We start from the raw sequence: 13782 nt of genomic DNA on the forward strand, positions 1-13782 counted from the left end.
TTGTATAGCGTCAACTCATAACAAGTGTTATCTCAAGACACTTTACAAAAAGCAGGTAAAATACCTTACTCTTTGTCTTTTAACATTACAAAAGAGCAGGTAAAAAGACCTTACTCATTGTTATGTTACAAAAAGCAGGTAAAAGACCTTACTTATGCTATATTACAAAGACCCGGCCTATCCATCATGAGCACTTTAGCAAAGCAGCAAAAGTTACAGTGGTAAGAAAAAACTGCCTTATTAAAAGGCAGAAATCTTCGGCCGGATCCCCGGCTCATGACGAAACAGCCTTCACAGGCCTAGACTGCACCGGGCTTGGAAGGGGATAGGGGGAGAGATGGGATAAGATGCAGGAAGAGGGATAGGGAGCAAGGGGGTGGGGGGAGGCAAGCCGCCCATCAACAATCCGGTGGGGAGGGGGGAGGGGGGGTTGTTCTGGCAGGCCGTCAACCAACGATCTCGAGGTGCCAGTTCCCGCGGTAGTCTAAGCCTATAGCAGCATAACTAAGAGCTGGTCTACACCAGCACCAGCCCTAACTATAACATTTATCAAAAAGGAAAGTTTTAAGTCTATTCTTAAAAATACAGACTGTGTCTGCCTCCCGGACCCTGGCTGGAAGACGATTCCAGAGGAGAGGAGCCCAATCACTGAAGGCTTTACCTCCCATAGTACACTTAGAGACTGTAGGTACCACTAGCAGGCCTGCATTCTGGGACCGTAATGTTCTTGAGGGGCAGTACGGCACTAGTAGCTCCTTAAGATAAGTTGGTGCCTGGCCATTTAGAGCTTTGTAAGTGAGAAGAAGGATCTTGAATTCTATTCTAGACTGTATAGGGAGCCAGTGCAGAGAAAACAACACAGGAGTAATGTGGTCCCTTTTCCTAGTTCTAGTCAATACACGAGCTGCAGCATTCTGGACTAGTTGAAGAGTCTTTAGAGACCCACCAGAGCACCCTGACAAAACAGAATTACAATAATCCAATCTGGAGGTAACAAATGCATGAACTAGTTTTTCTGCATCATTTTGCGACAGGATATTCCTGATCTTGGATATATTACAAAGGTGAAAATAGGCTGTTCTTGAAATTTGCCTGATGTGAGAGCTAAAGGACATATCTTGATCAAAAAGAACTCCTAGATTCCTAACAGTGGTGCTAGATGCCAGGCTGATGTCATTAAGGACAGTCACATCACTAGAAAAAGTCTCTCTGAGGTTTTTAGGGCCTAGCACAATAACTTCAGTCTTGTCTGAGTTAAGGAGCAAAACATTTCTGGTCATCCAGGTCCTAACGTCCTTAAGGCACGTTTCTAGCTTACATAACTGACTGGTGCCATCGGGCTTCATTGATACATAAAGCTGAGTATCATCTGCATAACAATGAAACTGTATGGAGTGTTTCCTCATAATATTTCCCAGAGGAAGCATATATAATGTAAAGAGAATTGGTCCAAGCACTGAACCTTGTGGCACTCCATTGCTAACTTTGGTGTGCATAGAGGACTTATCATTAACATGTACAAACTGAGATCGGTCTGATAAGTAGGATTCAAACCAACTTCTAGCTACAGCACTATCAGATAAACTTCTAGAGAGCACATTTTTATTAAGCAGAGATAATTCTGGTAGGACAAAGTCGAAAGTAATAAGGAAATGGTCTGATAGAAGAGGATTTTCTAGGAAAACTGTAAGGTTTTGGATTTCAATGCCATAAGCTAAAACAAGATCCAGGGTGTGGTTAAAACGATGAGTAGCTTCGTTTACACCCTGGGTGAAACCAATAATGGGTGAAACCAATAATGGAATTATTGAATTGCCCCCCGGGGACAAATGAAGTTTTTTTAATTGAATTGAATTGAATTGAATAGAGTCTAATAATGACATGAAAGCTGTGCTAAGGCTATCATTATCAACATCCACATGGATATTGAAGTCACCTACAACAATTATTCTATCACTGCTAAGGACTAAATTTGATAAAAAAAATTCTGCAAATTCAGTTAGAAATTCAAAATATGGGCCAGGAGGGCGGTAAACTACAACAACTAGAACTGGCTGAAAGGTTCTTGAGACTGGATGTGAAAGACTAAGAACGAAGCTTTCTAAAGAAGAAAAATTCAGTTTTGGTCGAGGGTTAACTAGAAGACTAGAATTAAAAATAGCTGCCACTCCACCACCTCGTCCGGTGTCTTGAGGTATATGAGTACTAAAATGACTGGCAGGAGTGGATTCATTTAAACTAACATATTCATCTGGACACAGCCAGGTTTCAGTCAAACAAAGTAAATCAATATGCTGATCTGATATCAGATCATACACTAAAAGAGATTTGGATGCAAAGGATCTAATGTTCAAAAGTCTGCAGTGAATTTTCAGATTTTTTTGCAAAATCGCATTCGTAGTTTTGATTCTAATGCGATTTACGCCTTTTTTTTCTACGTTTGGATGACTTATAAAAACGGGTCTGGACTGGGGGACATACACAGTACCTATAGTATAACTACAGTTCGATTCAGAATTACAGCTATAGTGACTGGGAGACAGATCTAAGGGAGGCGCAGAGAAGACTGCAGCTCTGCCTCCTGGTCTGAACTCTGTCTTGTTGTCAAGGTTTTGGACTAATAACCTCTGCTATGTTTCTAGATAATAGAGCTGCACCGTCCAAAGTGGGATGGATGCCGTCTCTAGCTAGCAGACCAGGTTTTCCCCAAAAAGACTGCCAGTTATCTATGAAGCCCACATCGTGTGCTGGACACCACCTCGACAGCCAGCGGTTGAGTGATGACATGCGGCTATACATGTCATCACTGGTCTGATTTGGGAGGGGTCCAGAGAACACTACGGAGTCCGACATCGTCTTAGTACACACCGACTCCACATTAACCTTAGTGACTTCCGACTGGTGTAGTCGGGAGTCATTAGTGCCGACATGAATTACGATTGTATTAAATCTATCTTTAGTCTTTGTCAGCAACTTTAAATGAGATGCGATGTCGCCCGCTCTGGCCCCGGGTATACACCTAACTATGCCCGCTGACTTCTCTAGCTTCACGTTTCGGATGATGGAGTCTCCAATAATCAGAGTTTTATTCTCTGTGTGTCGCTGAGTGGGGAAAATTACTTTGAAACGTGAAGTGGTTGGTGGGGAACCGTGTGCTTCGATTTTCGACTATGCTTCCCTCGGACAGTAACCCAGCCACCGCCTTCCGGCTGCTCGGGAGCTACCGGGGAGGAAGCCAAGCTATGTCGGCCCGCACCGACTACAGGTGGCTGGCTAACTACTGCTGCATACGATGACTCTGACTCAATGGTGCGGAGCCGTCTCTCTAACTCAGACACCCTCGCCTCCAAAGCTAAAAATAAACTACATTTCTTACATGTATCATTATCACTAAAGGAGGACGAGGAGTAACTTAACACCTGACACGTAGAGCAGGAGAGAGCAGGAGAGGGAGAGACAGATAAAGAAGCTAACTGCTAAGCTAGGCTAAGAGTAGGTAGCTAAAATAAACAAAACTGTGAAGCAGGTTTGTCGCTAGAGAGAAAGAGTGCTTTTGGATTTCTTCTGTTTGTCTGAATGTACAGTGTGTTGGAAACAACAGTCGTAAGAAACTAGACAAAATGAACAATTAAGCTTTTAGCTCTAACGATCAGCACTGAACAACACAGTACAGGAAGTGATGCAATACGCTCACCCGTAGTACGTAGCACGTAGCACGTAGCAGCTGCAATGGGAAATGTCCCGCCCCTTTTACCATATTGGGAATGCAGCCATTCTGGCTCCGTCCGAGGGGAGCATAAACATGAGCACCTTAGCACTACTGTGCTACCGCAGGCTACGGCATATTGTTGGCGTGCTACAGAAGTTAATGGGCGTGCAACATGAGCTGCTGGGCCACAACGAGCCAATGGGCTTAGATCAGTGATATCACACTGACAAGACGTCACACTGGAAAAACATTTTCGAGGGGGGCTAGAACCGAGCGTTACATGCAGCTAATGCTGCAGCTAACAGGAGGACGTAGGAGTAGCCGCGTTTCCGTGGACTTTGAATTTTTGCAAATAGATGAACCTAAACATGCACAGGACACTTGGAAAACACACTAAAGAGCAGATAAAACCAGAAGAAGAAGAATATGGGCCCTTTAAGAGAAATGGATCTTGTAAAATTGTTCAAAGCCTTCATAGAGTACTCACAAAAACCTGCTTTAAGTCCCTTTTATACACAAGTGTAATATTTTTTATCTCCACTAGAGGCAACATTATCAAGGGGGAAGATCACCACAGCACTCTGTTCAAGCATTCATATGTAACAGCTGCTGTAAAGTGAACTATTCTCACACTTCTGGCTGAACATCAGATCAGGTCTCCTGTAGGTTCAAACCTTGTTGTAGAGATGGAACTTTGGCTGTGGATTATTCTGGCTGCTCTTCTATTTGGTGAGAAACTATAGCATCATACATTTTTTTTTACTCCTCACTTGTTTGTGTGTCTGTTCTTAAGGCTATGTAAATTATTTAACCTCAATCCTTTTTTTCATCAATCAACAATTCATCTTTTATTTTCTGTTCTCTTCTCAGAGTGTAAAGGAGAAGACAGAGTGATCCAGCCAACAGAAGATGTCTTTGCTTCTGAAGGAGACACAGTCACACTTGGTTGTACATTTGAGACCACTGACCCAAATCCAAATTTGTTCTGGTACAGACAAAAAATGGGTGATTTCCCAAAGTACATGTTGAGATGCTACTCAAAAGACGTATATATAGCTCCTGAGTTCCAGACAGACAAATTTAATGCTGCAATCAACGGGACATCAGTTCCTCTGAAGATCCAGAAGCTTCAGCTGACTGACTCTGCTGTGTACTACTGTGCTCTGCAGCCCACAGTGACAGGAAACACCACAACTCTGTACAAAAACCTCTGGAGAGAAGACAACACAATACTCCACAACATCCACTAGAGGGAGTCACACACTGATAAACCTATGATTATTTCATTCATGATACAGTTGTGATAAAACCTGTAAGGAATTAGAGTAGTTTAAAGAGTTTCCTCCTCCTGACTGCAGAGGAGCCTGATGACAGAGAACTCTTTAAATCAAGCTGTGAACATCAGACCAAACAGCTCACCAAACTTACTCATACTTGTTCTTCACTTACAGCGTCTCACCTCTACAAACATGGAACAACTCACTATTATCTTCATTTTAACTCTCCTTGGTATGTTTGTGTTTAATAAGAAATCTAAATGACAAAGAAGCTTTTAAAGAATTTCAGATCCAGTATGAATTTTTGGATCAGCCAAAGATCAATTTAACATTTCAAAAACACTTTCTAGAAAACAACACTTCTTTACTGACGACTGTTTCTAGTATTGTTTGTTTGAACGCAAGATGTTTATTGTGTGACATCTTTAAACTACAGTATGTCTGATGTTGAAACATCATGTGTTTGTCTCCATCAGGTAACACCTTGGAGGATGATATTACTGCCAGCAGTGCTGAAGTGTTTTCATCAGAGGGTCACAGTGTTACTCTGTCCTGTAAATACTCAGTTAAAGCTGATAATCTCCAGTGGTATCAACAGGATCCTGGATCAGCTCCTCAGTTCCTTCTCCTGATCACAGACACTTCAGATCCAACTGTAGTGACAGCAAAACCTCCACACCCTCGACTGACTGTTAAACTGAATAAGGAGAGAAACCGTGTGGATCTACAGATCTCCTCTGCTGCACTGACTGACTCTGCTGTGTACTACTGTGCTCTGAGGCCCACAGTGACAGGAAACACCACAACTCTGTACAAAAACCTCTGGAGAGAAGACAACACAATACTCCACAACATCCACTAGAGGGAGCATCAGACTTTTAAACTCTACATGCACGTGTTGACGCAATCTACATGATTTGAAAAGTGGATAGAAACATAAAATGGATGTACTCAGGATAAAAAAGACTTTAGATTTTTATTAAACATAAAATCTTCATATCTTTTGAAATGTATGCTTAAACCTATGGACTAGTTATTTTGTTACCCACTCTTTTCTTGGCACCTTCTACATTTCCAGAACTGTCCAGGATTGAAGTATTTCAGAATATTCAAACAACTCTTGACATAAATATACAATATCTGAACAGTACGTCTGATATGTTGCTTTTTCATATTAATTCTTTAGGGCAATTCATCGATAGTTTGGTATCAAATTTCTGAATAAATTATCCCTGTAAACATCTAGAAACACATGATTGATTACTGTGTACCACATGGTTCAACCCTGTGTCCTCATTTCTTCTTTATGTGTTGACTTTGATATTTTAAAAATGATTTGATCTATTTTCATTTGTGTAATAATAGTAAGAATGGATTATATATAAATTCATTAACATGTGCATCAGGTTCAGAACATTTTAAATGTGTTCCAGTATGCAGTTCAGAGACGCGTTCCAGGATGTCACTTCTAGAATTTCTGCACTACATTTTTACAATTCCTCCAGGGGGAGACATTATTGACCAGGTAATGAACTACTGTGTTCAAACATTATATTAATACCAGCTGCTGCTGTAAAGAGAACACTTCAACACAGTGAACATTGAACATCAGAGAGTTCCTCCTGTTGATTTAAACCTGGTTTTAGAAATGGAAATTTGGCTTTGGATTATTCTGGCTGCTCTTTTCTTTGGTAAGATATAAAGCACAACATGTCTTCAGTGTTTTTAAGTTCTGAGCAGAAATCTATGAACATTTGAATTATTTTGTTCTTGCAGTAAGACCGAACAACTGATATTTTCCACTGTCTCATCTTCTCAGTCTCTTGAACAATATTTAATCTAATGGCTTCATTTTCTCTACGTTTTACAGGACTAACAGCTGGAGACAAAATCTATCCTGCAGTCGATGAAGTCAGTGGAACAGAAGGAGAATCTGTCACACTCAGATGTACCTATGAGACAACATACGATGATGTTTACCTCTTCTGGTACAGACATCATTCTGACCTCCAGGCACCTCAGTTTATACTCTGGAAAGGAGCCAGATCAAATAGTGATGAAGAATATATTCCAGATGAACGATATGAATCTCAAACATCAAGCAGCTCAACTGAACTGACCATTAGAAAGCTAACCCCTGAAGACACAGCTCTCTACTACTGTGCTTTAGAAACACAGTGATACAAAGTGTAGAAGAGGCTGTACAAAAACCTGAACACAGATAACAGACTACTCTTCAAAGAGGAGTTAAGTGGGATTCAAACCACAGCTTCATGTCAGATGGATTCTGATGATTCCTGTTTGATCAGAGTCTCTGTGGTTACAGCTGCTGATGAGACACTGAGGGAATTAAATACTCAGCTACTAACTACACATTTTGTATAGCACCAAATCATAACAAGTGTCATCTCAAGACACTTTACAAAAGAGCAGGTCGAGACCTTACTCAATGTTATATTAAGATAATCTGCATATTATCAAAGTGCCATCAAATAACTACTCAAAATGAATCACAAAGTAGATAATGCTTGAAAGTTAGGTAGCTAATGTAACTAGCCCGGTAGCAAGCTAATCTTTCTGTGAAGTCAATTAGAACTAGCTAATAAATGTTTCTCAGAGTTAAATATGTATTTGGGTGTGGTTATGTGTATCAAAGTACAAAGAAATATGAAATAATGCTAAAGCCACCTAGCTAATTGTTGTGATTTTCTGTATTGGAGATATCACAAAAATGTAGCGTAGCATTAGTTCAGGCAGGCCACAGAGTCACGCTCTTCTATTATGCCAGAGATTTTGGTAACAGCTGATCTCACGCAAACTTCATCAGCTGATTTGCTTCAAAGCATCCTATTGGCCAAATAGTACTTATGCTGCCTTATTATAACTGCTCTAGACTGCCTACTCTTTGCTGCTCCCTCTGCAAGCTACATTTACAAACCTCCTCCACCCCAGCTCCTCCTTTTATTCTGTTCTGACTTAATCAATGTCATGCTGTTGTCATTGATGCCTGCTCTGTTTGGGTGTGCTGCTTCTCTCCCTGCCTTAAGCTTTCCTTGTATGAACGGGGAGGGCAGGAATGTGTGCTGTTCCTGCCTAATGCTTTCCACATAAAGATGTGGACGGGCAGGGAGATCCCAGAACAACCGCTGAATATAAATAATTACAATAAAGTATTTTTGTCTTGACAAAGTGGTCCTGACTGAACTCTAGTTCTGTACGATCATTTACTTAATCCTTGTGATGTCCTCCTCGACTGTGTTACACCACGTGTCGTCTGGGGTCAAAATGACCCCGCCCAGTTTGACTGTAATTTGAGTCATATAACATAAATTAATTCAATCAATTCTGTGTTACACCTTTAGTCTGACTTCAGTCCAACCCATTAACACGCATTTTCCCTTCTTTTTTTTCTTTTTTTTAAATTTAGGGCCAATAAATCTTGTTTACATAAAAGTATACCCTTTTTTTGAGTGGAAAAAAAAAAGTATTTTGAATTTATATCATTTTGACTCTTTGACTTATCACAGAGTGGTCTATGTCTATGTCTAAGTATAAGTTTAGTGAAGATGCTGTGTTTGAATCATTTGAATTTTTTGAATGGCAGCAAATAATAACACCTGCTGCTCTCCGGCAGGTGTTATTATTTGCTGCCAAATTGACCCCATCCGGTATGACTGTAATTTAAAGAATATAAAGTGGATTTTTAAACCCAATTCTGTGTTACACCTTTAGTAACAACTTCATTCAAACACATTAACACCATTCTTTTATTCCGTTTAAGACTTAAGGCCAATAAGACCTCATTTACATGCCTGCCTGGTAGTAATGGCATGATCTATATATGCACTGCTTTTTTGGCACATTTCCAATGTTTTGAGATCACTCTGGCGAGGGTGTTTTTTGGGTGATGGGCCAGGAGGGGCTGCTGGGTGAGGGGGAGCTGCTGCAGAGGCCAAAAAGATACCTACTATTTTAACTAGTGAACATCGAGGCACTTATTCCTTTACTAGTAAACTGTACGGGGTGTAACAGTCAGAATATATTAGTAGTACCAAATAGCGCCACAAGGTGGTGTCTCTGTTTTGTTTAAGTGTGGGGATGAGAAAGTCTATCTATGTTAGTCATCTTGTGTGTCGATCACGAGAGGACTCTCCAAAACTCTAGTGACGAGTTGGTGCAGGATAATAGCCTATTTTTACCTGTCATGTGTGATCAGGATATATAGTGCCGTGCTGACCTGGCTTGGTATGGTCCATTTAGTAAAACAGAATAAAAGTGCCGTGTGGAAATCCCCAACTTTGTTGTCTGTCTAACTGATGCTAACCAGCTATACCGGGACTTATTGCCAACTAGCTACACCTCCTGTACCAGCAGCGTTACAGGGGCTTTACTAGTAAACTGTACGGGGCTTTACTAGTAAACTAGTAAGGTGAAAACTGCTCCCCCTAGTGTGACTAATTGACATTTTAGCTACTACTAGTTAACTAGTAAACATTTCCGAGCCTATGTCAAGCCCTTTTAACATTAAATCATTAAGAAATTGCAGATATCAATAATTGATTTCTGACATGTTAGAATTCCAAGCCGACATATCCACAATGTCATTTTCAACTCAATTTTCACTTAAAATGTTTATTCTTGATATCAAAAATTCAATTATTTGAGTGACAAAGTTCATTTATGATATCTACAATTGTTCTTACATTACAAATATCACAAATTAATTCTAGATATCTAAAATGTAATTCTTACTAGTCGAAATTACATTATTGATATGTTGACCAAAATGACATTTTGACATGTTGAAATGTAAATTCCAATAGTGAAAACTAAATTGCCACTTGTCAGCCAGACTCATTTAGGACTGGCCATACCGAGCCTCACTAGTTAACTAGTAGACATTTTGCACCTTACTAGTTAACATGAAGAATTTTTGCTGTCTACTAGTTTACTAATACATTTTTCAACTCTCTACTCGTAAACTAATGCAGTCAAAGACCTCACTAGTGCAGGAAACTGAGTTTTTTGTTGTTGTTGTTGTCATAACTATTGCTTGACCCCAAATATCAAACATCCAAGAGCAAAGATGTTTTGGAAAGCAGTATGGTGTGATCATTTGCTCCAATGCACCACTTTATGCTGCAGAGTCATTTTGACCCCAGAGGACAACAGACGTTAGTAAATTCAATAAAAAAAACACAATTCGATCAAATTTACTCAAATTTTCTATAATCATGAAGAGCATAGTACTGAACAACCCCCATTATTTTCAGACCATTTGATGAATAAAAAACATATTTGACGGCAAAAGATGGAATTTGGGGGGTCAGGTTGACCCCAGGACAACACGAGGGTTAAACTGTTCTTAAGAGTTAATGAGTTTGAATATGGCCACCGGTGATGTCATCAGAATTCACAGCACCCTTCAATTATATTAAATACAGCCTAATGAAGTGATGTTGAGGAAGGACGTTTTCATCTTGTCCTAACAACTTTAAAACCAATCAATGTGTACGAAACCCCAAAGGATTTTGGTATGTGAACTTCCATTAAAAAAATCAGCATGGTTTGTCCGTTAATGACCCCTTCAAGATGATACTCTAGATGTTAAATGTGGTATGGTGGTTGGTGCTGGGTTGATTTCATGTGCATCTTTTTCAGAATCCTCTCCTGCGATGGTGTTTTTGTCACAACCCTTTAAAAGTGACATATCCTGATAGATCAGACCTAGACCTCTACATCCAAGTAATCCAAGCCACCCCACAGCATCAACTGGAACATTTGTGTCCCCTGTCATGTATTAACAGATGAATCTTTATAGAGTCCACTCAGATCAACCAACCAACCAACCTGTAATAGTGGCTATGCATCCCTGGAAGAAGACCTTCTCCGGATCCACAACGGACCTCAACCAGGAGCGACAGGATGACACATAGATTTAATGATACTGTGTCTGTATGTGCTGGCAGAGGAAAGAAGACTGCTTGGAAACTTGGAAGTCTCTCCCAGAGGTGAAGGATGGACGGTGGGTCTGGGACACACTTCTGCACATTTGCATCATAGTTGTAGGTTGATGCATTATGTAAGCATACAGAACCAGCAGGCTCACTGCAGAAGAACTGATCTGATCAATTTAACGTTTCTCCTCCACTTGAGGGCGACATTATCAGGTAGGCAGTTCATCACCTCTGCACTGAGTTCAACCTTTCTGTCAATACAAACTGCTGCAAGGAAGAGAACTTTTCTCACTCTGAATGTTGAACATCAGAGAGTTCCTCCTGTTGGTTTAAACCTTGTTGTAGAGATGGGACTTTGGCTGTGGATTATTCTGGCTGCTCTTTTATTAGGTGAGAGACAAAGAACATATTCTGATTACTCTGTACATGTTTGTGTGTTTGATTCTCTATCTACGTAACTTTTTTAACCTAATGAGTATTTTTGTCAAAAATCCATCTCTTCCTCTTTCTGTTCTCTTCTCAGAGTGTAAAGGAGAAGACAGAGTGATCCAGCCAACACAAGATGTCTTTGCTTCTGAAGGAGACACAGTCACAATTGATTGTCAGTTTGAGACTTCAATGACCCCCTCTTTGTTCTGGTACAAACAAGAAATGGGTGATTTCCCAAAGTACCTGTGGAAAAGCTATGCAGGATCGTCAGAAAATGCTCCTGGGATCTCAGAAGACAGATTTAATGTAACAATCAACGGGAAATCTGTTCCTCTGAAGATCCAGAAGCTTCAGCTGACTGACTCTGCTGTGTACTACTGTGCTCTGCAGCCCACAGTGACAGGAAACACCACAACTCTGTACAAAAACCTCTGGAGAGAAGACAACACAATACTCCACAACATCCACTAGAGGGAGTCACACACTGATAAACTTCTATGGTATGTCATGATGAAGGCTTGATGTTTCTCAATTCAGAAATGAAACTAGTTCAACAGATGAGTCTCCTCCCAATGACTGCAGAGGTGTTTGATGACAGAGAACTGTTTGATTCCAGCTGTGAACATCAGACCAAACTCTACTCACAAAACTGAATCATACTGAACATTCAGTTACAGCATCTCACCTCTACAAACATGGAACAACTCACTGTTATTTTGTTCTTCTCAGTTCTCATAGGTATGTATGTAATAAATGGACAGTGTGTTGTGATTTTGAAAATAAAGAGTAATTCAGTTTGGACAGCAGCTGTCATTATAACATTAAAAATGTTAGATGTATAGTTATGTTTGTTCAATGTATAGATTGAATGACATGTGACTTTGAATAATTTCTTTGGCTTCATCTTTTTTAGGTGTCAGCTGTGAAGAACTCACTCCAGTCAAGAATGAAGAGCACAGTTTAGAAGACAGCACCGTCACTCTGTCCTACAGTTACTCCAAAGAAGCTGATGGCAGTGATTCTTTCTTCTGGAATCGACAACATCCAGAAAAACAACCACAGTTCATCATCTCTCACTCATCAACAGGACGACTTATATCAGATCCAGTCTCTGGACTGTCTGTTTCAGTGAGAGAGGATGAAAAACATCTGGATCTACAGATCTCCTCTGCTGCACTGACTGACTCTGCTGTGTACTACTGTGCTGTGAAGCCCACAGTGACAGGAAACATCACAACTCTGTACAAAAACCTCTGGAGAGAAGACAACACAATACTCCTAAACATCCACTAGAGGGAGTCACTGACTATAAACTGGAATCGGTCAGGAGGGTAACTTACAAGACAGATCATTAAAAGCGAGCAGAGTGTCAGTAAAAGATGTTCAGTGTAAAGTTGTCAGTCGGGGAATAACACAGGGCTGTGAATGAGACCTGTCTCTGTGATCAGGCTCCTCCTTCTAATCCTCTAACTTAGTGTTGATGTGGACTAAACACAGAGATCACAGCCTTCTTTATACTCTCTGTAACTCAGAGTTATTAACACTGCAGATATGATGTCTCTGGTTATCTCAGTGTTGCTGGCTGCTGTGTGTCTTGGTATGAACTCTGTTTCTTTGATATCAATCCAACACTGACATGATTCTTTAACAGCACACTAATACTATTTGTTACTGCTTTACAGAATGTATGGCACAAACAGACAACGTGCTGCAACCAGAAGGAGATGTGACTGCTACTGAAGGAGAGGCAGTAACTCTTGGCTGTCAATACAACAGCAGTTCATCAAATGATTATCTCTACTGGTACAAACAAGATGGAAACAACAGCCCCAAATTCATACTGAGCCGCTTTAAGATTGGAGAAGGGAAAACAATGAAAGAGTTTGAGGAGAGATTTTCATCCACACTGGATTCTACTTTAAGATCAGTTCCTCTGAAGATCCAGAAGCTTCAGCTGACTGACTCTGCTGTGTACTACTGTGCTCTGAGGCCCACAGTGACAGGAAACACCACAACTCTGTACAAAAACCTCTGGAGAGAAGACAACACAATACTCCACAACTAGAGGAAGTAACATGCTGATAAACTTTGATTAGATTTGTTGATACTGGATTATTTTTTTAATGCTGATAGAAACTAAGTTGTTTTCATTAAAAACAAAACGGTTGTGAATGAGGTGCATTGTGATTTTATTTCCATGAACAATACCTCATCATATTTGTGTGTTACAACAAATCCTCTGTTACCTATCAGAGTGTAAGTTTACCAAAATGGATCAGTCAGATCAGGAGCTCTCTGCTGGGTTCTCTCTTCATAATCAGACCCACTGATTGACAAACAATTGTACCGTGAACTAAAGATCTGATTAAAATATGAAATATCTTCAAAGTAGGTCTTGTTTTTCATCATA

General features: G+C 40.3%; 1 gene segment (V, D, J or C); it reads left to right on the top strand.

Annotated features, from left to right (window-relative positions):
- Positions 1 to 4416: 4416 nt before the first annotated feature.
- On the top strand, positions 4417 to 13447 carry LOC136178839 (T cell receptor alpha variable 36/delta variable 7-like; the record flags this gene model as incomplete). The annotated part of the segment is given in 3 exon segments: positions 4417 to 4438; positions 4580 to 4691; positions 13152 to 13447. Coding segments are annotated over 3 exon segments (420 nt in total), but the record flags the coding sequence as incomplete, so codon positions are not given.
- Positions 13448 to 13782: the final 335 nt, after the last annotated feature.

This window comes from Labrus bergylta, chromosome 4 (genome assembly GCF_963930695.1).
Source record: "Labrus bergylta chromosome 4, fLabBer1.1, whole genome shotgun sequence".
Classification (NCBI taxonomy): domain Eukaryota; kingdom Metazoa; phylum Chordata; class Actinopteri; order Labriformes; family Labridae; genus Labrus; species Labrus bergylta.